This window comes from Aptenodytes patagonicus, chromosome W (genome assembly GCF_965638725.1).
Source record: "Aptenodytes patagonicus chromosome W, bAptPat1.pri.cur, whole genome shotgun sequence".
NCBI lineage: Eukaryota > Metazoa > Chordata > Aves > Sphenisciformes > Spheniscidae > Aptenodytes > Aptenodytes patagonicus.
This window is the reverse complement of record NC_134981.1, coordinates 2,998,538-3,020,778: the sequence shown is the minus strand read 5'-3', so window position 1 is coordinate 3,020,778 and position 22,241 is coordinate 2,998,538. Positions and strand designations below refer to the sequence as shown.

The window sequence follows — 22,241 nt, the reverse complement described above, 5'->3', positions numbered from 1 at the left end:
CCTTTTTCCCCCATTCATTTCCAAAGTCGACTGTGAAATTTCCAGCTCACTGCTTTTTTAAAATCCCATGTTCAACAGGAATCTCTTAGTTTTAAGAGTAATTTGGTGGAGAATGGTGCGGAATATCGTAACCGGGGCTGCCTGCAGCAGTTGGGATGTGTCTCTACGGACACATCCTTGTTCCGGCAAGTTCCTTTCTGGACCACCTTTAATAACAAGATCAGCTGTCGTTGATTTTAATAACATTTTGCTTTGAAAGAAACAGCATACAGGTGGTAATATTTTGATTAAGAACGCTATTTCATTCTCAGTGTGAAACTACCTTTATTTTATTTTTAAATAAAATAGAGAACTAACAAGCGACAGAAATGGAAACGGTATTTTGGTATTACAGAAAGATGGGGTTTGGTTGGCAAGGTGGTTTCTTTGGTGGGTTGGGGTTTTTTTTCCATTACATTTCATTTCAAATGAAACTTCAGGATTTGCCCTTTCATTCTAATTCAAAGTATTTCCCCCAGATGACCAGTCATTCCCACAAAATTATGAAAATAAATGGTTTCCAGGCGATTTCCTTTCTTTATTAACACCTCAGCCTGCCACGTTGGAGGGAAAAGTGAAAAAGCTGATTTTTTTTTAATGAAGAAACGCTCCACAATCATACACTCTGTTAATATTTATTGCTGTAACAGAAATTATCACAGCAAAGACAAGGCTTGCTGGCAGGAGGAGCTCTGTCAGCACTGGCATCGAGGTCTGACTTTGCGCTGATCCTTTACTCTTAAAGGAATTTCATTCTGGAGATCGGCTTCACCCCACTTTCTGCGTGGGGATTTCTGCGATTTCAGCAGCCGGCACAGGCCCCTCCTGCTGCCTTTCAAAGCAGCAGCGGCTTTGCCTGGCTTAAACTCATGGGCTGAGGGCAGAGACTGTCCGTGATCTCCCTTTCCGTGATTTCCTGCTGGAGAGCTACTTCAGCACAACCCTCCGAAATCCATATCCCCCAGAGGAAACTGGATCACAGCTGTTTTTTGCCGGGAGGGGGCAAAGACGGGAAATCTGTTATCGCTGCATCCTGCGTCCGAGCGGAGAGTTGGGTTCAGCTCAGTTCAGGCTGCCAGAGGTCTTCTGACTCTGAGTCACCATCCCTGGAAGTATTTAAAAGACGTGTAGATGCGGCGCTTAGGGACATGGTTTAGCGGGCACGGGGGTGTTGGGTCGACGGTTGGACTCGATGATCTTAGAGGTCTTTTCCAACCTTAATGATGCTATGATTCTTTGCGAAATGAACCCCTACTTGCCAGCCCTACACCTTCGGCTTGTTTTTAAAAGCACGAGGCTCGGCTTGATGGAAATAAAGCAAGGTTTGCAGCCCTCTGCAGTCACCAAATTCAAATCCCTCCCCCTGTGGCTGCTCAGCCTCGCATTTCAGTGGTTAGGACATACTGTTGAGCGTCCAAACCCACGCTGTAGCTGTGTTCCCGCTATTCGTGGTGCGTGCGATTGAAAAGATGGGCAGGACACGGTGCCAAACCAGAAGGGTTGAGAAGCGCCGGGTGAAGGGTGACACCCAGCCGTGGGTTAGCAAACCCAAAAGGCAGATTTGATGGAAACCTTTTAGCCGCAGTGAGAGCTTTTCACAAAATCTCAGTTTAACTAAGCTTGAAAGTTGCAGAAGTTAAAAAAAAACCAACAAAAAAACCCCAGCCAAACCACGCCGAAGTCAACAATCGTTTGCTTTGACATTTGTTCCCGGGCGCTCCCCAACCCCCCCGCTTGGGAAACTGCCTTGTCGGTCACGGGGAGACACTGCCCGCTTCCCCGTGGGTGGGAAGAGACGGGGCGGGCGGGCTGCGCTGCCGGGCTGCGGGGCGGGCCCGGGGGCGGCCCCACGCGGGACCCAAAGCCGGTTCCCGTTCGCCCGCCCCGGAGCTGCTGCCGCTGCCCCGCGACATGGACTGCGGCGTGATCACCTCCAAGACCGTGCTGCTGTTGCTGAGTCTCGCCTTCTGGGTACCGCGACGGGATGCTGGGACCCCGGGGGGGGGGGGGGGGGGGGGGGCGGCGGGGGGGGGATGTGGACCCGGACCCGGACCCGGACCCACGTGGTTTACGTGGGGGTTGCTGTCCCGGGTGTTGGGTGCGATGATGGGCGCTGGCAGAGGGAGACGGTGCTGTGGGAGCTGACCGTGTTCTGCTTACCAGAGTTAATCGGGCATTTAGTTTACCGGTGTGCAGGTGACTCGTAATCATTTCTATAGGTAACCCTACGTAGATATTTTTAAAGAACAAGAAGATTTGGGTTGTCGAGTTTCTGGAAAAAAAAAATGGTGTTGGGGTTTGGGGTTTTTTTTGCGGGGCGTTTTTAAGGTAGTAGGTTCTTTCGTAGTGTTTTTAAAGGCGTGTCATTAAAGCAACCTACAAGCTAACTTCGTGGTGGGAAACAAACGAACGGAGCTGTTTGTTTGGCTGCGGCGGGGTGAGGGCATTACACAGGGGCTGCCCTCCCAGTTCAGGGGGAGGAAAATGGCCGAGAACTTTGTTCCAGCTACGTTTTGGTACAATTACACCTTTCTAAGCCACTTCCTCAATAATTACTTACAAGCAAGCAAAAAAAAAATGAGGGTGGGGTTGCGTACTTTTTAGCCTAACCCATCTTGGTTTGCGGGGGGCTCAGCATCGGAGGCTCGTGGCACGGCAGCCTCGTGCCGGTGACAGCGGAGCCTGGGGTAGGTGGCCGCTCAGAAGAGGTGGTGGTTGTTCTGGTAACCAGTCCTTGGCTTTTCCCCTGTTTTGGGGAGTTTTCGTAACACACACACCCCCCGTCATCAGCCAGGGAATTGCGTGCTGCTCTCAGAGAAGGGGCCCAGTGAAACCTCACGTGTATCGGTAGCGTGATTTGGGCAGTCACATCTGCTTTGTAGCACTCGAGTATTTTCAAAACACTGTTTTACACAGGATGTTTTCAACGTGCCGGTGACAGCCCGGGTTAGGGCTCAGCAAAGCGGCACCCCCCCCACACTCTGCTCTTCCCCCGTGGCCCGGCCGAGCAGGGCTGGGTAACGGGGAAGGCAGAGGGCTTTTCTGAAGCAAGGAAGAATTAAAGAGAAGAACCAGAGGTTTCCCAAAGAGAGAAGCTACATGGGGGGGGGGGGGGTGGGGGGGGGAAGGAAATACTGCTTGAATTAAACCCTGGGGTCTCGTGGGGTGTTGTGCCCTGTTTTGTAAATATGGGACTTGCTGCTGGTTGTAGTGAGGAGCTTGCCCCCTTCCAGCCCTGTGCCTCCTTTAGGGGGGGTTCAGCAGAATTTATGGCTGCGTGTGTTCCAGGTAACTCTCGTATCGCTAGCCTGAGCAGCGCGGGAGGCCGTGTTTACTGCTGCACATCAAGTAATGTGATCTTACCGCGTATGTTTGTCGCGTGGAGGTTTTTTTGAAATACCTGCAGAGAAACTGGGGAGCATCCCACTGTGTGTGTGTGTGTGTGTGGAAATCCCCTGCGCTTTAGCTCAGGTGTACCTCAGATTAGCATAATCGCTTGGCTTTTAAAAATCAAACAGCCTTATGTCCTCCTAGAAGTGTCTCTGGTACCTTTTCTTCTGCTGTAGGGGAACTCTCTAATCGTGATTGAAGCCATTAGGTCATCTGGATCCACGGACGATCAGTAGTTATCCTTCCGCATGTCTATAGCCTCTGAATTTGGGGTGACCCAGACCAGCCCTTTGTTTTTTACCTTAGGAAGAGCAACGCAGCCCCAAAGCCTGCGGCATTTAGACGCTGCTGCCATCATAACGTGTGGTAATCGCATTCCTGCAGCAGAACTGCAGAACCTGGAATTCAGGTTTTAGGAGGGTGGGGAAAGAGGGAACTGACTCTTTTAGGCTCTTTCAGAACATTTCTAACAGTTGGGGCTCTACCAAGCACAAGGCTCCAGATCATTATCAAAACACAAGATTTGCAAGGAGCATTAGACTTCTTCTCTAAGGAGTAATTCGTGCTCAGGCATTGCTTGCTGCAAATCTTGCCTAGCTTGGAAGTGATTATGGAAAATAATTCACCACCTGCGTATTCAGCAGCCAGTGCAGTTACGGTGCTTTGACAAAGGTTATTGCTTAGAAATGTCCTGAAAAGGCAATGAATCCTCTCTTGGATCTCTGATCGTTATCGTTGTGCAGGAGTGAAGAAAGACAGATTTTCCAGAATGACAAATAGGGGCTTCCTAAATGAGGTGAAAAAGCAACTTCTCTCTTACCCACCAGGCTCAGCATCGTATCTGCAGGTCATTCTGCTATGGGGATGAGACTGGGGGGCTGTAGGTATGCATAACCCCCACAAGCAAGGCATTGATTGAAGCTGTTTTAACTACACAGTTACCAAGGCTGGCACTTCAAGCTGTAGGAGATCTGCCCACCTCTAATTTTGCTTTTTAGCACCTACTAATTAGGTCCAAGTGTGTGGTTATTTTGATAAATGGGTGTTGGCCTCTTCTAGGTGAAGACAGGATGCTGGTTTAACTCAGGTAACCTAAAAGAGGAAGAGTCGGAGGAGACTCTGATATTCTTGGCAATGTCTTGTGAGGGGACTTGGCTTGTCACTAAACAGATCTCTGCTTCCAGAGCGGGTTTGGCATCCACTAGGAGTCCTGTGGACTTCCTCGCCAAAAGGCCACCTTACATGTCACTGCAGCCTTGCCCAGGTTCCCCATTCACTTTTTATCAGAGGCAGGCACATCCCCAGCCTTGCTTCACTTGCCTGACAGCAGAGAGAAGGATAAAGGTAAGTTATTGCCTGGGTGGTTTTAGCAGGACCGGTGGCTTTGAGAGAGCAGAATTTGATCTGTTGACAGCAACGGGACTGTCCAAGGAGGGGAAGCCCAGGAGAGCGATCCCAGCGCTGGTCCCTGGCAGGGTGTGCTCCACCTGCGAGCGATGAGGCCGGACTCGGATTTCCCCAGCCGATCCCTGGCTCCCTCTGCGCCCGCACGCGCTCGGGGTGCGTTGGAGCCGATCGCAGGTCGTTCGGGAGCTTTATTGACTCTTCAGAAAACCCGGCTGGGTTCTGCCTCTTTGCTAACAAGAGGTGTGAACTACAGTTCCTGCGTTGGGATTTGGCTCCGGGTGGTTGCAAGGGTCATCCATTGACTGGAGAATAGAGAGGGGCTTTGCCTTCCCACCTGGTCCCTGTTGAGAATGTCCCAGCACTGCAAAGCTCACGGTGGCCGACTGTCCCCCATCTCCCTTCTCCACCCTACGTCAGGTGGTTTTTGCAAATACCTTTGGATTTGTGACCCAGGAGTTTCCAGTGAGCGTGAATCAAATGTGCTCTGGGGTATTAGTGTCATCTCTGCTTTGAGGAGATACTCAGGCTGGCCTGGGCATCCAGGAGTATTTGTCTGTCTGGTCTGTGCTTAATCCATCTCCTTTGCCCTTGGTGCATCCAAGACCAAAAGCTACTTGTTTTCAACCTTACAGTGGTTTGCTGAGTGATGTGAGAGGGTGCACTGGAAGCTCAAGCAGTCGCAATATTGCTGCGGTATCACTTTTAAATAATTTTTAGTAATTGGGAGGGATAAATGTATCTGTAAAAAAAGTTCCTGCGTTTGTGAGTGGTTTGGAATCACTCACGCCGGTGATGGGCAGTTTGGGAATGAAACCTCAGTCAGAGAGAAATCAGATGGATACTTAAAAAATAAATTAAAAACCCCAGTGAGGAGGAGACTTTTTAATCCCTAGATGGAATTGAAAATGTAGTGAATAGCAAAGGTTACGTTGGAGATTATTGGTGCTAGAAACACATTTATTTTTAAGGATGGAGGTATTCTCCAAAGAGTCATTAGAGGTCTGGGTGTCAGCAGCCCTGTGACCTGTTTCTCACCTTTCCTCCATCTGTTCTTAGGCAAATCCTTAATCCTGCCTGTAGCTGCCCGCTGCGCGTGACAGTGGGGGACAGGCAGCTCTGCCGGGTGTTAACGCTGTGTGTGATACTTGACAGGAAGATGGAGGAGCTGTGGAAGCTCTCCTCCCCGCTCCGGGTCAGGGAAACGGTGCTGATCGGCCGCGGATCAGGCTCAGTCTGACTCACAGCAGCCTCCATGGTGGAAAAAGCTGCTTAACCAAGAGCTGTTCTGGTTTTTTTTTTTAGCACATCCAGCAAGTAAAGCTGTGGTCATTCATCCACTTCTGAAAGTGCTCGGGACAGGCTTCCCCCCGGGCTCCTTCTTTCTGCCCCTCTGATGGAGCTGTAGTACTGGCTGGGGTCCCTTGGGACCGACAGAGTGAAGAGCCGGGGAGGGCTGGGGGACGTCTTGACCCAGCGTGAGGAGTGTTGGGTGGGAAGTGGAAAGTGGTGGGTTCGTTTCCAGCTCTACTGTGAACTCGTTGCTGAACCGTGGGGGGGCAAAAACAGCCGCGTGAGCTGGAGGGGTCACTGGACGGGGCTGATGCCAGGGCTTGGTACCGGACCCGGGCACTTTGGCGTGATCTACTTGAGCGTGCCTTGAAAGGGCAAAGTTCCTCCTTATTTCAAACTACTCTGCCCAAAATCAGGAAGCAGAACTTAACTGACTTTCAGGAAAGCGCGCTTTGCTGTATGTGTGGCGGCCTCACAGACAAAATTAAAACGAAGATGTTGGTGCTGTGTGGTCGGGAAAGGAGAAGTGTTCAGATGGTGATGCAGATACAGTGTGAGCAACTTTACCCTTTTCTGTGTGCTTCTGGGGAATAAGTTTCGTCTGACTGTCCCCAGCGGTCCCCGAGGCTGTGAAAAGGCTCCTGTTGGATGGCCGGGCTATGGATCCGGCCCTCAATGCACGTTGGTCCCTTCGCAAGTCTCATCGTTTGCAGCTCTCCAAAACCAGAGGCTGATGTTGTAGAAGTGCCTCTGATAATTACAGCTGCTCGAGAGGTCCCATTTTGTTACCCCTCTGCAGGAAGTTCAGATCTTGAGGAGACCTTATCCAGGGGGACTAGAAAGGGGCTCTTTCCTGTAGTTGATGTATGAACCAGGTATTTCCTTCATTTTTCCCCAAAAGCGTGGCACTGCCAAGCTGCGTTTGCTTGACCGTGGAGCTGGCAGGATCCCTTTGCATCAGGAGAATCCCAACCTGCGCTTTTCCTTACGGGAAGAGGCACACAACTGCCACGTGGTCCTGCTCCCCACGTCCCTTCCCTTTTAGCTGGGTGACAAGCAATATTTCAGGGCAGATTAGAGGCGTCTGCCCCGTTACCAGCTCGGAGAAGTTTCCCCAGGCTTTAGGATTAGCTCCACTGTGGTTTAGGTGCACTTCTTTGCTGTTTGGTTTGTAGCTCGCGAGGTGGAAGTCGTGGGATCTGGTGGCTAAGCCAGGGACAGCTTATTAAGGAGCTAGGGTGGTTCTGAAAGCAAATATTGAACTAGAGGGTGTTTTGTGTCTGAACTGGCTGTTCAGATCCAAAACAGCTTGGCAGCGGCTGATAAATCCATCCATGCTCAGCTGAAGTTATACTCGCAGCAGGCTCTTGCCCTGCAGTCTGTGTCTGTATTTCGGGAGAATAAGAGTGAAAAGGGTGGTGCTGTTTTCTCGTAATAGTGGTCCTGTTGTCCTCAGAGGTGCGTGGTGCTCTGATTTTGATTATCACCAGCACACTGACCCCAAGGCAGAGGTTTAAGCTTTAGAAGTCAGGATTTGGGGCAGGATTCCTTGCTTTTGCACTGATGTGCAGTGTCTCTACGAGGACATCCCACCACAAGCTTCGTAGGATACGTGCTGCCTTTTAGGGATGGGAGGATAACCCCGGAGTTAGCCTTGGGCAACAGAAGAAGACATGCTTGGACAACTCTAAGGAGAACATTTATTTAATATAGCTTGAAAACAAACCCACTAAAACCAGAATCCCCTCTTGAGTGTGTGGGTTTGCAGCATGTAAAAACTGCAAGTAGATGTTGATTTAGTTGTTGTTTTTTTTTTTCCCCTGAAAGAAAGCCACAGGTTTTCAGAGCCTTTTGGCTGTTGCTGGTTGTTTTCATTTGAGGAAGAAAAGGAAAAAGCAAGCGCTTCCCACTGTACCCGCCGAGCAGCCCTGCGGTGTGTTTTGAAGGCAAGCTGAAACATGCCCCGTAGTTGCACATCGCAGCTGAATATTTAGATATAATGTACTTTGAAGAGTCTCCCATGGCTTTGTGTAAGTACGGTCAGTACCATTTTGTTGGTTAGGTCCTATCTCTGTACCTCACATGAGGAGACTGTGGTTTAAAGGGTTTAAAATTGTGGCTAGTGACTGGCACGAGATCAGTGATAAGTCTCTCCTGGGGCTGTTGGTGCTGCTGGCAATCGAGGACAACCTGGTAGGGGCTCACAGCTTTGGTGCGTTTTGCTCTAATCCAAAGCCAACTTGCTGAGCTCAGTATTTTTTATTATTTTGCAAATCAATGTTTTCACAACTTGAGTCTGAGGGAACACAGAAATGTGTGCGCTAGGTTTTTAAATTGCTGATTGCTTTTTTTCCCAGTAGAAAGAAGTGGAGAGAGACTTGAAGCTATGGGCTTCCAAGGCCTCAGAAGCTAAAGGAGCTGTGTAGAACAGTGGGGAGCAGAGCAGAGCCGTGCGTGTCCTGGAAAGCAGCTTGGCAGAAAAGGCCCTGGGGCTCCTGGTGAGCACCAAGCTGACCATGAGCCAGCAATGTGCCCTTGGCTGCAAGAAGGCGGAGGGTGCCCTGGGCTGCATCAGGAGGAGCATTGCCAGCAGGTAGAGGGAGGTGGTCCTTCCCCTCTGCTCAGCACTGGTGAGGCCATGGCCGGAGCGCTGGATCCAGTGCTGGGCTCCCCCGTAGAAGAGAGACAGACATACTGGAGAGAGGGCAATGAAGGTGATGAAGGGACTGGAGCCATCTCTCCTGTGAGGAAAGGCTGAGAGAGCTGGGACTGTTCATCTTGGAGAAGAGAAGGCTCAGGGGGATCTTACTGATGTACATAAATACCTGAAGGGAGGGTGCCAAGAGGACGGAGCCATGCTCTTCTCAGTGGTGCCCAGTGACAGGACCAGAGGCAATGGGCACAAACTGAAACACAGGAGGTTCCCTCTGAACGTCAGGAAACACTTTTTCATTGTGAGGGTGACCGAGCACTGGCACAGGCTGCCCAGAAATGTGTTGGAGTCTCCATCCTTGGAGATATTGAAAAGCCGTCTGGACGTGGTCCTGGGCAACCAGTTCTAGGTGGCCCTGCTTGAGCAGGGGGTTGGACCAGATGACCTCCAGAGGTCCTTTCCCACCCCAACCCTTCTGTGCTCCTGTGACCTCGTACTGCACGAGTGCGTGGCCAGCCTGTCCGGCGGCGGCCGGGAGCTGCAGCACATGGTGGGTACATCCCCTCCGTAGCAGTTGTTGCCTGCGTGGCCATCTGATGCTGACGGGCATGCTGGAGCCTGCCCGCTGCTCTGTGCCGCAGGTGGAGGGTCACACGCAGTCCTGGATGAAGCCAGATCACACAAGTGCAAAAATAATTGATTGATCGTTCAGAGAAATGAATACCGTAAGCGGGGTAGGAAATGGTAGCTGAAGCCAGGAGGTCCCTTCCAGCTGGCAGAGTTTTAAACCCGGGACAGGAAAAGGGAGAGGAATCTGTGCAAGTGGGATGGGAAGTGCTGAGCTAGGGTTGCCCTAATTGCTGGGGATAAAACAGCTCTGCCTCCGGCCAAGGGAGACTGTCAGGTCTGGGGAGCTGCATGGTCCGTATGGGCCAAGTGGTGTTTTAAACAGGACTTGTACAGTCGTTAAAGTGAGCACAAAATGAAGAAGGCTTTCTCGGAAGTCCTCAGCACCTTTGTTTTCCCCCGAAGTCACTAGAAAACCTATTGACTCCTTGGAAATGGAGTAATGCAGCAGTTAGGGAGGACTTGAAAATCTGGTGGCGAATGGAAGAATAAAACTTGTAGTACGGTAAAGCAGCGAGGGAGTCAGGGTAATTCCCCTTGCCACGCATGCTGGCTGTTGGGTAATAAAATAAACTATTTATGGAGGAAATATTGTGCAACCCCTTTTGAGCAGAGTATTTGCCTGTCAAAGTAAATCAAAAACCTTTTTTGCACACAAAAAACCCAAAGACAAAGGAGTGTCTTTGGGTTAACGCCTGCGTTAAGGCGGGGGTGTGCAGCTGTAATTGAGACCAGTGTTGCTGGGGCTTGATTCTAGATATGGGGGGGCATGGGGACAGCACAGCAGTGGCAAAGACTTGGCAAACTAATAATTGAAGATGATATCCTAATTAAAATTGCTGAAAAGGTGATAGGATCCCAGTGACTGTAGTTGCTGGATGTGGAGGCAAAATATCAGCATCAGGTATTGTACTGGGTGAGGTGCTCTGACTTAAATCACTGCTATGCAAAGATGCTGGTGAAAAAAGTGGTTTTCAAGCCTTAAAATTAACTAAAACACCTCCGTGAGCTGATTGTCTAATGAAGAACTAGAAGGGAATGGTTCAGAAAGTGTTTGTGTGGATATTGATAGTTCTTCCAGTAGGTATTTGTAGTAGTTTGCTGCAGAAAACAACTGCTATTACTCTTTAAAGATAAACAGTATTATTTACCGTATCTTTCTTTGCCCATAAAACGTTAATGATATGGGACAAAGTTAAATCAGCCCGAGTTTTGTGCTGTGGCGGATGTTAGTGCTGGCCCTGGGGAAGTCCTCTCTGATGTGGGAGAAATGCCTTTAAGTCTCATTGTCTCAGTTCTTTTACTGTATAGAGGATGCATCTTGCTGAACGCACTTGTTGGGTGAATTTGCAATTTACCCTGTTCTTACAGCTTTTGCTTTTAACGCTATAGCTTTGTTACTCTGTGTTTAACTGACCAGCCTTTTAAAAAGAAAATCCTATGCTGGTCCACATTAACAGACCAAATGATCAAATCAACACGCTGAAATTGGAAGATGCTGGGAGAAACCTTCCAAAAAAAAAACAAACCCAAAACCTCAAAACAACAAACACTGCCTTTTAATTTCATAGCTAGTAGTTTGGCTCTTTTGCTGTATTGTGTTTAGGTTTGGTGGGAGGAAGAAAGAAGCCTATGCTGATAAACGCAAATAAACACAGACCTCTGTTCCCAGCCATCGCGTAAGGTCAACTTATTAAAACAAAGAAGGGAAGGTGGAAAAGTATCTGCTCTGCCTGACTGATAGATGCAAATTTTGGGGTTTCTTTTATTTTTCTCTTTCAGAGCAGTTGTATAGAGGGAAGTTTAAGGGGCTCCTCCTATGGCTGTGACAGTGGCAGAGTGTCGTGAAGTATTTGCATGGCCATATAGAAGGGCAGGGGCTCGTGGTCATCAGCATATAAAAAAAATTACCCTTCTGACGGTGGGACGCAAGGTAAAAATCTTGCTGTGCTTTTTAAAAATATATAAAATCTACTGTTTTCCAACGGCTGTCCTGTTCCGCATCAGTGAGACAGCTCGGGCTCCTCGTAGCCATCCAGTCTTAGCCCCTTCTGTTTCACGGGCGAGGTTGAATATTCACGGTGCTGTGCGTGCATTATGCGGCTGGGGAGAGTTCCAGCTTGTTATATACGTTCCTGCAGCAGAGCACCACTGTATACCTGCCTCCGCGGCTCAGCCCGCCGGGCTAAGCATGGAAGAGGTGGGTGAAGTTGATTCGGTGAGTAACCCCGCCCAGGTCCTGCCCAAACATCAGCTTAGGAAAACCCGGTTGTTACGGCTTTGCTTTCTTTTCGCTCAACCCCAACAAGGAGTTCATTGTTGGCACTCAAGCAATTTAAGATCTCTGCTTTCTGTCAGGGGCGTGGGATATGAAAAAGCAAGTAATTCTGGCGTTAGGGCCTTGAACGATGCGAGCTGTGGTGGGTGAGACAGCAGAGACGGTCATGGCTTTGTCACTCAGCTGTGAAAAGGGACTTTCTTGCAAAATTTCCATTTACCTCATCTCTTCAGCTTGTCTTATGGGTATCGCCAGCATTGTAAAGAAACACCAGCAGCCTTTCCTGGAGCCCCAGTGAGTCAGTCGGGGATGTTTGGGGCGGAAGGGGTAAGATTAGGATGTTCTGCTTGCCGTCGCTGGCGGACCACAGCAACGTGCAGGCAGCGATGCAGCCCCACGGACCAGGAGAACTGGTTCTCCCCTATCAGCCTTGCATCACTCCTTGGCTGCCTGCGCTGGGCTTTGTGCCAGCTGCATTGGGCCAAGCCTCTCCGTGCATCGCGTGATCCTACTCTGCGCTGAATTTTTCTGAAAGTGAACTTCCGAGCAGGAGACTAAAAAAATTGCAAAGAACAATAACAATTTCTATTATTAATTTCTCAGAATAATCCCGGCAACCTTGTATATAATTTTAGATGTGTTTAATCATGAAGAATTATTTGATCCAAAAGTAATTGCTTAAACTGGCCTTTGTATTTGTGAAAGATTTTTTTTTTTGAGACCCAACAGAAACTTTACACTTTTTACTCTTGACTTAAGGCCTGTCTTCAGCAGTGCAAAGGACATTTCTTGTTGTACTCCTCTTCTAGACAAGTTTCACCGTAGATCTAGGAATGGGCTGAAGGTTTTGCAATGTTGGGGGAAAATGCCTCCACTGGATTTTGAACTTGCCTTAAGTACTGGGAAGACTTAATTTATATTAATTTATCTTCGCTTTCAAAGTTTGGCTCTGGGACTCAACTGCAAAAATAAAACAAGGAACAGATCGTTACCTGAAATGCCTTCCAGTCCTGAGTGACCCTGCTCTTCAGGCTTCAAAAGCTTCACTTTGAATTAAAAACCATGGGTGAAGTCGTGGCTGTTTCTCAGTTTGTGGGGGAAAAAATGTGAACTTCCTTTAAGCTAGATCTTTACCCCAAGTCTTTTATTTTTACCTCATTACACTTCCTTTTTCTGCTTGGAAGCAGAAGTTCGGAAATTGTTGCCGCAGACCTCTTGCTGGCTGTGTTTCGTCTCTGGCCAGAACCCAGACGATCCTGAATGTTGCAATAAAACCTGCTGTGATAGTGCCAGTCTCTATTTGCATTGATAAAGTTTGGGCAAGAATCTCCTTGAACTCAACGCTGGACCCTCTGATGTTGGCTTACTGTCATGGAGCTTTGCTAGCCCTGGCTTTATAGGACTTCTGTGAATTGGCTTCACAGTGTGTTTTTGAATTTGTGGTAGCCTTTACTAGCAATGAGGTTTTTCTTAGTTTCCCACAGTTGGTCCGTCTTCAGCATTTCCTGTGCGTGCTTCCTTTGCATTGTGTCTTGAGCACGCTCAAAATGGGTAGAAAGCCGGGCGTAAAGTAGAGAGGAGAGATGAAGAATGTGTGTGTTGTCTAAATCACTCGCAGAAGGATAATGGAAATATTGGAGGATTCTTTTGTGTAAAACACCCTATGGGAAGATTAAATTGTGATGCAGATGGTCTTTAGACCGTCTTTAGAAGTACAGAACTACTTGCCAAGGCTGGGACTAGAGTTACGCAAAAGAGCAGGGCTTGACATTCTCTGAAGATGACGAACGATTACCTTTGCACTTTGCACATTAACTTTTACACGTTAACTAAGTCACAAAGCTGTTGCGTTGTGCACGTTTTGACATGACATTGTTGCTGAATGCGGCTGACTCATTTACTTGCCAAAAACATGGCTTATGCTTTATTTGTACCCTGGCTATTCAGCCTGTGCTGCCTTTCCTGCGGTAAAGTCGCCCCTGCTCCGTTTCCCCGGGGACTGCCTTCCTCCATCATGAACCTTTCTGAGGGTCTCGCAGTCCTTCTGGTTTTCTCCTGGGGCTGTGGGCAACTCAGCGGTTGACGACAACTGCGGTGGGACGTCCCAACCTGGGCGCTGAGCTGCACCAAAGGCTGATGGCCTCAGGAAAAATGTTCTCATTAGTGGCTGTGCCCAGATGCAAGCGCCTGGTTTAAAAGTGCACGTGCAGGAAGCTTCGTGCTGCTGGTGGCCGGCTCCACCTTTGGCTTAGGGTGACTACCCGGGAGTACTTTCTCTAGCCTGGAATTTGTAAAGCCATAACTCAGCTCTGCGTTAGGTTTGTGGTGATGGCAGCAGCAGAGAGACCAAGGAGGTGATCTGGGGCACAAGCACAGTGGCCGAGAGCATCGCCATGTTGTGTCTGTGTTCGTGGTGGAGGATTGTGACTTGGTGCATGCTGGGGAGTCATGGTGCACCTGCCTGAAATTCCCCAAAAACCCAAGAGACCAGAATACCACTACTTTCCAGCCATACCCATGTTTACCAGGAAGGCTTCAAAACGCAGCGACAAATGCGGTCAGGGGTTACAGTCAGGACGGGACGACTATGACGCTAACTGTGGCATTGTTCACGTAATTTTTTTTGTCATGCAAAAGTCAACCCAAAGCATCATGCTGTTCTGCTGTGGTCACGTGGATGTTTTCCACGGCTTCCATGGGAGCGGGGGCCAAACTCTGAACCCTTTTAGGAACTGTATGAGCTGCTTTCCGAGCTGGTGCTGGCCCAGCTGAGCAGGGCACTTCTGTGGTTAATAAAAGCTCCTGCATCTCGTCTTCGATCTTGTGTCCTGAGTGGCCGTGATCCGATTCAGGATTCACAATGCTGTGTTCATTAGATTTGGGATAATCTAATGAGCACAAAAACTACGAAGGAATAAGCAAAAAGTTATAAACTAGATGCAGAGTATATATTTTCCTGATATCTCACTTTGTAGGGGACTTGCCATATCTGAGCCCCAACACAGCAGGATCTTGCCTGACGTGTGCTGAATGTCTCTAAGTGTTAGTTTGATCCTGGTTTCATCACTGGGTGCATCTGATCCTGGTAATTTAGAGGTACAGGCAGTGTCCAGGAATGCGAGAGTGGTGTGGGATGAGAGCTGTCTGAAATGAAGGATGTTGCCTGCACTTGGAGGTAATTGAAGGGCAGGCACCAGACCTGGCTGGAGTGGAAGGAGCCAAACAAGGTAAAAGAATTAGCAACTCCTAGCTCCAGTGTGAGGAATGTTTGATTTAATTAAAACGTACAGCACCGGGGGAAGTAATGAACTGCTTGTAAGCTGCATGATGAAATCCAGCTGTAGTCTGTTGAAAACAAACAGACTGGTTTCCCTCGAGTTTCCAGAACATGAGTATGGACAGTCCTTCATTTTTACAGGCGTCGTGTTGTGCTGCAGGATTATGGGGGGTGGATGAGCGGTTGTAACTCTTGAGAGAATTTTTTTATGCCATTGGTGAGGCATTGGCAGGGCATTGGTGAGCCTGTCGGTGTTATTTCCAGGGCTGTACCCAGTTCTGCGGATAACAGCCGTCGGTCTCCAGGGCTGCTAGTTGGGCAGCTGTCACTGGTGCACTGTATGTTGGCCTCAATTGGCAAAACATCCTTTTGGAGGAGAGTTTATTTTAGAAGATGCAGAAATCTGTTCTCTCCAGGAAAAGGAGGGACTGTTTTTGCTGAGATCAAGAACATTTGTGCTTGTCTTAGTGGTTAATGCTCCTGTGAGAGTGGAAAGGATGAGTTTTTCTCACAAAAAAAAAAAAAGCCCCAAACCAACAACTCACCCCTGTGGTGATCATCTTAAAAGTTGTTCCCTCCAAATGCAGTGTTGGGTAGGACGTAGGTGATGTTGGGTAGGAGGTGTGAACTTGGCCCTTCTGCAGAGACACTGGCTGATGCACACGAATAGACTCCCGTGTTTCAGCTCGGCTAAAGCAGTGCTTCATTAGTAGAGGAGTGATTCACGGGAAGTGAATTTTGTCTTCTCTGTGTTAAAGTTTGAATGGGTAGCTAGTTTCACATGCAGCACTTTTTTTTTCTAGATCTTTGCATACTGTAGTCATTACTTCTAAAGTTGAAATGTTAATTGCACAGTTACAAAAAGGTCCATATTTAGTTTCCTGGGCAGATGCTTAATAAATAACTGCTAATAACTTTCTCTATTGCATTTCAGGCAGCAGCAGCTGGTCTCAGCTATGTTGGGGCATATGTCATTAACACCTACAAGAGCTACGACAACTTTCTGCAGGACAAGTATGCTGTGTTGCCAGCCGTGATCATTATTTGCGTTGCTGTGGTAATGTTCATCATTGGGTTGATCGGCTGCTGTGCCACCTTCCGGGAGTCTCGAGTTGGTCTAGGGCTGGTGAGTGTTGCACGGTCTCGCATGTCCTCTTCTTCACCCTGTTGCATGATATGGGGGGTGCTACGCTAGACCTTCTCAGGATGCACGGAACATAAAGTAAAATATTATTTTGAAATATACTGCTGAAGCACCGCTCCATCGTGGGAGTTATGTACCGCTGTGACGCACTGATTGATGGGGAGCGAGGTGCAGGCTAAATTATTAGCTGCACTGCCTTTGTGCAGACAAATACCCACAGTCATGGGCAGTTTCATGGCTCTGCCTCAGCTAGCTTGCTGGAGATAAGTGTGGAGAGTAGCAAGTTTTGAGAAGGAGGGTGACGGTGAGGGAACAGGAAGAGATGTGAACTTCCAAAGCAAGCAAAAAAAAAAAAGGGGGATTTTTCTGCTGATTTTAGTTCTCTGAATCCTGAAAGTATGCCCCCACTTCTTCTAGAATGATTTTTAAAAACCCAGAGAGGTTCAAGCTGAGTAACTTCGGGCTCCCAGCTCATGCCTTGAAGGCAATATGAGCTCAGCAAGCAGTGCCCAACGTACCTAACTAAGCTGCTGGTTTATTTGTGCAGTGTCCTGTTCGACAGCCTCCTTGTGAAGTGTTTTGTAGGCTCTTCACACAGATCACATCATGGCAGTGTTCAGGAGACTGCCCCCATTGGGCACAGATCCTGTGGAACCACAGTCACAGTCCCAGCCGTGCACAGTAATCTCCTATTCTAAATTATTTTCTGGAAATTATTTTGATTGGAGAGGCAACAACAGATAACGATAACTTAACACTATAAATTAATGTGATGGGTAATGTGCAATTGAATTCAAATGCTGTGGAATTCTTCCTTACAGTCTCTCTCTTTTAATTTCAGTTCTTGGCCATTATCCTGGTTATCTTTATTGCAGAAGTATCTGCTTTTGTCCTGGGATTTGTTTACAGAGAGAAGGTAAGCAAAGAATTAGCATCTCTATACTAACCTAAAAGTAGAGAATAGATCTTGTGGTGTTAGAGCATTCCAATATATCCAGTTTTCTTGCACTTCATCCCCTATCCTGCAATCTGCAGGGCGAGTGGGAATGGCGATGCCACCATCCGGTACGTGGATCAGTCTCAGGAACATGGTGAAGGCATAAAGTACCTGGCAGGCATCGCAACAATCTCTAAGTTGAATTAAACAGTTGTTGATGCTCACAAAGGAGGGCTCTTCCATCAGGGGAGGCAAGCTTCTATCCAGGAACGTGATTCCGGTTAAATGCTACATGCATTTTATCTAAAACATCGCCTGAATTTTATTTTTTTTATTTTTTTTTTCCCCCTGACTTAGTTGGGATACAGACCTTTTGCAGTTTCCACTCGACAAAATTCTTAGCTCTCATGTTAAAACAATATGTATTTTTTTTTCCTCTCTAAATAGGTAAAAACTGACGTGCAAGGCACAATGCGCTCAGTCTTTGAGAAGTATGATGGGAAAAATCCAGAGTCTACTGTTGTGGATTACTTGCAAGAACAGGTAAGAAAACATTTAAATTGTCCCAAGAATTATTTAGAAAAGAACAATTGGGTCCTAAACAAGGAATTTGGGCTGGGAAGGGAGGGGAAGAGGGTCAGTATGGTCGTATCCTGGAACTCGGCTCTGGAGCAGTGTTTAGCATCTGATTCTCCAAGGCAATTGAGGGTGCTCCCCACTTTGCAGAGTTGGCATTTTCAGGCTCCTGGTGTGAAGTTCACGTAAATGAATGATCTTGTTGACACGAGTGGCCTTTGGATCAGACCAAATGAGTACGTATGAATAACTGCTGCTGGGAGTCCTGTGCCATAAAACAGAAAGATGACAGAAGACTCTATCCTGCAACCTGTCACTTTAATGTTAGAGCTTTCACAAAGAACGAACTAATAAGGAGGTAATAGTGTATGAAGGGAAGTTGACCTGTTGTATCTACTACTGTTTCCCTGAAATCCTGCTACTTGTAAATCTGCCGCATACTGCGGGCAGCTCTTGTCCAGTATGCGTAAGCGAGGTTCAATCCAACATTAGCATTCAGGTTCACATATATTCATACATCCCTGTAACTATCCTGTGTTTGGCAGCTTCATTGTTGTGGGGTGAAGAACTACAGTGACTGGACAACCACACGGTGGTTTAATTCCACCGGTAACAACAGTGTCCCTCTGAGCTGCTGCAGACGAGATACGAAGAACTGCACAGGGCGTCTGGATCAGCCGCAGGAACTCAATACGCGGGTGAGGATAAAGGGCACGGATTCACAGCTGGGCCCAGATCATTCTCAGCCAGCCAGAACCAATGAGGAAAGCACTTTAGACAGGGTTTAGGGATAACTTCATCCAATTCTTTTCAGCAATCTGTCCCCCAAGCCCCTTTCTCCTCATAGTTGTCCTCTAGTTAACTTCCTTCTCATATTATTCTATAAAAGCTCCTAGATGATGAAGGAGGGGCACCAGTCTGGATGTTTGGCCTTGTCTGTCTGCTGGTTACAGTCCTCCATTTCGTGTTACTACAGAAGCAACACGACAAGGCTAGAGCACTAGCTGTGGGCACGTAGTTGTTCAAACAGATCTGGGGTAGGGGAAGAGACTCTTCTAGGATTGACCATGAATCTGGAGAATTGCATACCAGGTTCTTCAGTCTGGGGCGCAAGCCCATAACTTGCCTTTTATAGATACCACTGCTGGTCTGCCTGGCCCTGAGTTTTGGGCACTTCTTTAAGTGACCTGAGCCAGAGGAGATTCTGAGAAGCAGCAAATGTCAGTGCCTCTCCCCAGGCAAGAGGTGAACAGCAAGCCATCGGGTCTGGAAGACAAGAATGGAAGCCCTCAGTGCAGTGGTTGGTTAGACAGGCCCTACAACGTCCTGCTTCCTTTTAAGTGTCGGGGAGGAAAAAAAAACCAAAAAACATCCAGCTGAATTACATCTTTTGATTTGTTTTCACCCATCTCTTTCATGGCAGGGCTGCGCAGAAGAGCTGGAGTCCGGGCTGCAGAGCGTTATCAGCTATGCCATGCTTGTAATCCTGGGGTTTGCCATTGTAAAGGTAAATGTTTTATTTCTTCCCTCATGGAAAATAATACTGTTTATCCTTTGATCCCGGGGCGTTTTCTTCTACCGTGTCCTACTAGCCTACAGCCTTTTCCTGGCTCTGAAGTAGACCCAGTCCTCTGTTCCTCGCTTGTTTTCTTCCAACTTTCTCCATTTCATCTGCATGATGATAAGGGGAGGGATGCAAAATGCTAGTAGGGGATTTGGGATGGCAAGTCAACAGAGAATCCATCTTGGTCATTTGGTAGGAAGTACAAAAAGCTGGGTGTGCTTAAAAGGCCTAGATCTAGAATTCTTTATTAAAACAACCAGCTTTGGTATATTTAACTGGGATTTAAAAAATTGCTCATGGAAGTTTGTTTTTTAGATATAACCCAATGAATAGTCCTGTGCTTAGAGACCTGGAATTAAAATGGACTAGAAATATGACTAGGAATGAAACCAGCAGGGCTATTTATAGACTTATGAGATTGAATTAAATGAAATGTGAAACCAGATCATCTTGTGGGTGAAAACTAGATTTGAACGCCCTGACGTAAAACTCCGCGCAATTGGCACATCACAAAGTTGTGTAGGCATTTCTTCGAAGATTTGACCCATAAATTTTAGCCTGGTGGTTTGTCATTGTTCCCCGTACCTGTTCTCCAAGATTAGTAACTTGTTCCTTGTTGACAGAGATTTGAACCATTTAACAACAGCAAAGCGTTTTTTCTTTGAATATCTGCTCTCTATAATAAAGAGTGGCTGTAAGGTGAGCCAGTGCAGAACACTTACCGTTTAACATCCCACTCCTGAACTCAATGCAGAAGCCAAAATCTATCCAGATGTCATCTCAGGACTGGGGCTTGATTTAGTTAAACTTTCCTTTTCCTAATTTTGGCCCTAGCAGAGAGGTGATTGTTTACAGCATTTGTTCTCATGGGCTTAAATGGCTCAGCGACGTCGTTTCCATCATTTCCCTTCCCTCTATAAAAGTGATGAGTTCTACACTCCATTACATGTCCCGTTACTATTTGTGATGAACCCTCCCGCCAGGATCTCTCCTGTGATCATCTCTAAAGATTGCCTTTATTTGCGTATTTTATATGCTTAAATATTTTACAGAACTCGCTTTAAGTCCAGAATAATCCCATGCTTTCACTGAAATTTTTCCCACAGTGAGATAACTAGGAATAAATGTGGATTTGTGAATTAATGGGAGAAACCAGGGAGGAAAAAGTTGAGCTGGAACTATTATTGGAAATTGATATGCCACAAAATCCCTTTCTGTAGATGTATTTTCTCAGTGTTTCTTAATACGAAAAGAATGTCCTTACTATGATGAAAAAGTCTAATGAACATACAGGTATTGGGTCTGATGACTGAAACAAAATACAGCAGAACTAAATCTCTCTCTCTCTTTTTTTTTCAGTTCTTTGGCATGCTGAGTGTCTGCGTGCTTACTTGCAAGAGAGAAGACAGTGGATATCAGCCTCTTTACTCAGGGGTGTTTACTTAATAAAATGCAAAGATCACTTTTTTTTTTTGCTTCCTGATGATAAAATAGACTTGTAAAGATGAATGCTAAAGGACAATTTATGACCTTCTTGCTAAGTATTTTATTTTATGTATATGAAACAGAAAGAACATTGTGTATTGACTTGGGAAAGTTTCTTGCGGATGACGCAAAATGGCCATTTCAATATTCAGTGCCCTACAGTAACGTACCCTGATCTTGCATACCGCAGCTTTCTGTAAGGTTATTGTAGATTTGGATTTGTGACTTTAGATAGCACCAGATGGTGTAATAGACTCCAGAAAAAATCTTTCTTCTGCAGTTCTTTCCTCTACCCTTAAAACATGCAGAAGAAATGTTATTTTTTAATCACTAAACTGATTGAGACTGTGGGAGGGGTTTCAGTTGTCTGCACAAACATCAGATGATTCCCATGGCATGGTTAAACAGCAAATGAAACTTCTGAATGCCAGGTTCAAATATTTTTCATAAGTGTGAGGACTTAGAATAAGTTTTCTCTATATCTGATGGTGTTTCTGGTTTGTGGTTTTTTTTTTTTTCCCTCCTACTTGTGGTCGTATGTTGTAATTCAGTTTACTGCAGAGGTTGTTAGTGCAAGACAACCCCATGTTCAAAGTCTAGAACAGACATTTGAGTTGTTTTTTGAAGCAGCTAGCAAATGTGAACAATCCCAGGTTAGGAGGGGACCTGTGTTTTGAGCTTTTGGGCTCGGGACTTCTCTCCTTAGCTTGGGGTTTTTTTGTCTTTTTTTTTTATTATTATTATTTGACATTAAAGATTGCTTATGAAGCAGGGCTTTTGAAAATTTTTTTTCTCCTTTTACTGATGCTTTAATGGTTTGTCTGAAAGACAGACCATGTCTCTCCGTTTAGTGTAGAAGTTGCAAGAGTTACTGAGATGAATACAGGCTGGAAGATGGGGGTCGCAGGACGTGTTAGCTCGGTGTGGTTGCGTAGGCAGGACCGCTGGAGGGGTTAGCGCAGCTGTTCCTGCGTCGCTGAAGGTCTGACTGCTTTTCACCACTAAAAATGTTAAGACGATGCGTTCTTGTACCAGGCATTTTCAATAACCTATTGTCTGGAGGCATCCTGCGACTCCTTGTTTGCTAGTTTTCCTTTCTCCTTAAAGGTCTGCTGAATGCAGTCACTCCTTGGATTGCATCACTGCTTTAAAAACGGTCCTTTCTTAACACATTTGCATGTTAATCTGTTTCTCAGTTCTTCAGGGTTTTTTTTGGTTGGTTTTAGAGCTGTGATGTGGGGAGGGAGGGAACTCCGAGCTATTCTTTATTCGGGAATTGTGGAAGAGCAACAGTGCATTTGCTTAGTTTTTCTTTGGAGAGATAAGCACTCTATCCTTAGCAATAAACCTTTGTATCTGCAGCTAATTAGGAGAAAAGGAGTTTGGGATAAATGTAAGCTCTTTATTTATCTTTTCTTCCCCCCCCCGAGAAAAAAGCAATGGGTGATGATGATGTTCTGTAGGAGACATACCATTATGTGTATGTTGAAAAGTGACTTAACTTTTATTGAGGGCTTTGTCTCTTGTTGAATGCCGAAATAAACTTAATTTATATAACCAATTAATAAATTCTG

General features: G+C 46.8%; 1 protein-coding gene across 1 annotated transcript; it reads left to right on the top strand.

Moving 5' to 3' along the window:
- Positions 1-1,923: 1,923 nt before the first annotated feature.
- On the top strand, positions 1,924-22,236 carry LOC143172065 (tetraspanin-36-like). Its single transcript, XM_076361299.1, has 7 exons — positions 1,924-2,010; positions 15,896-16,087; positions 16,947-17,021; positions 17,490-17,585; positions 18,164-18,316; positions 19,042-19,125; positions 20,542-22,236. The coding sequence occupies exons 1-7, from the start codon at positions 1,951-1,953 to the stop codon at positions 20,626-20,628; spliced, it is 747 nt and encodes a 248-aa protein (XP_076217414.1). The 5' UTR covers positions 1,924-1,950; the 3' UTR covers positions 20,629-22,236.
- Positions 22,237-22,241: the final 5 nt, after the last annotated feature.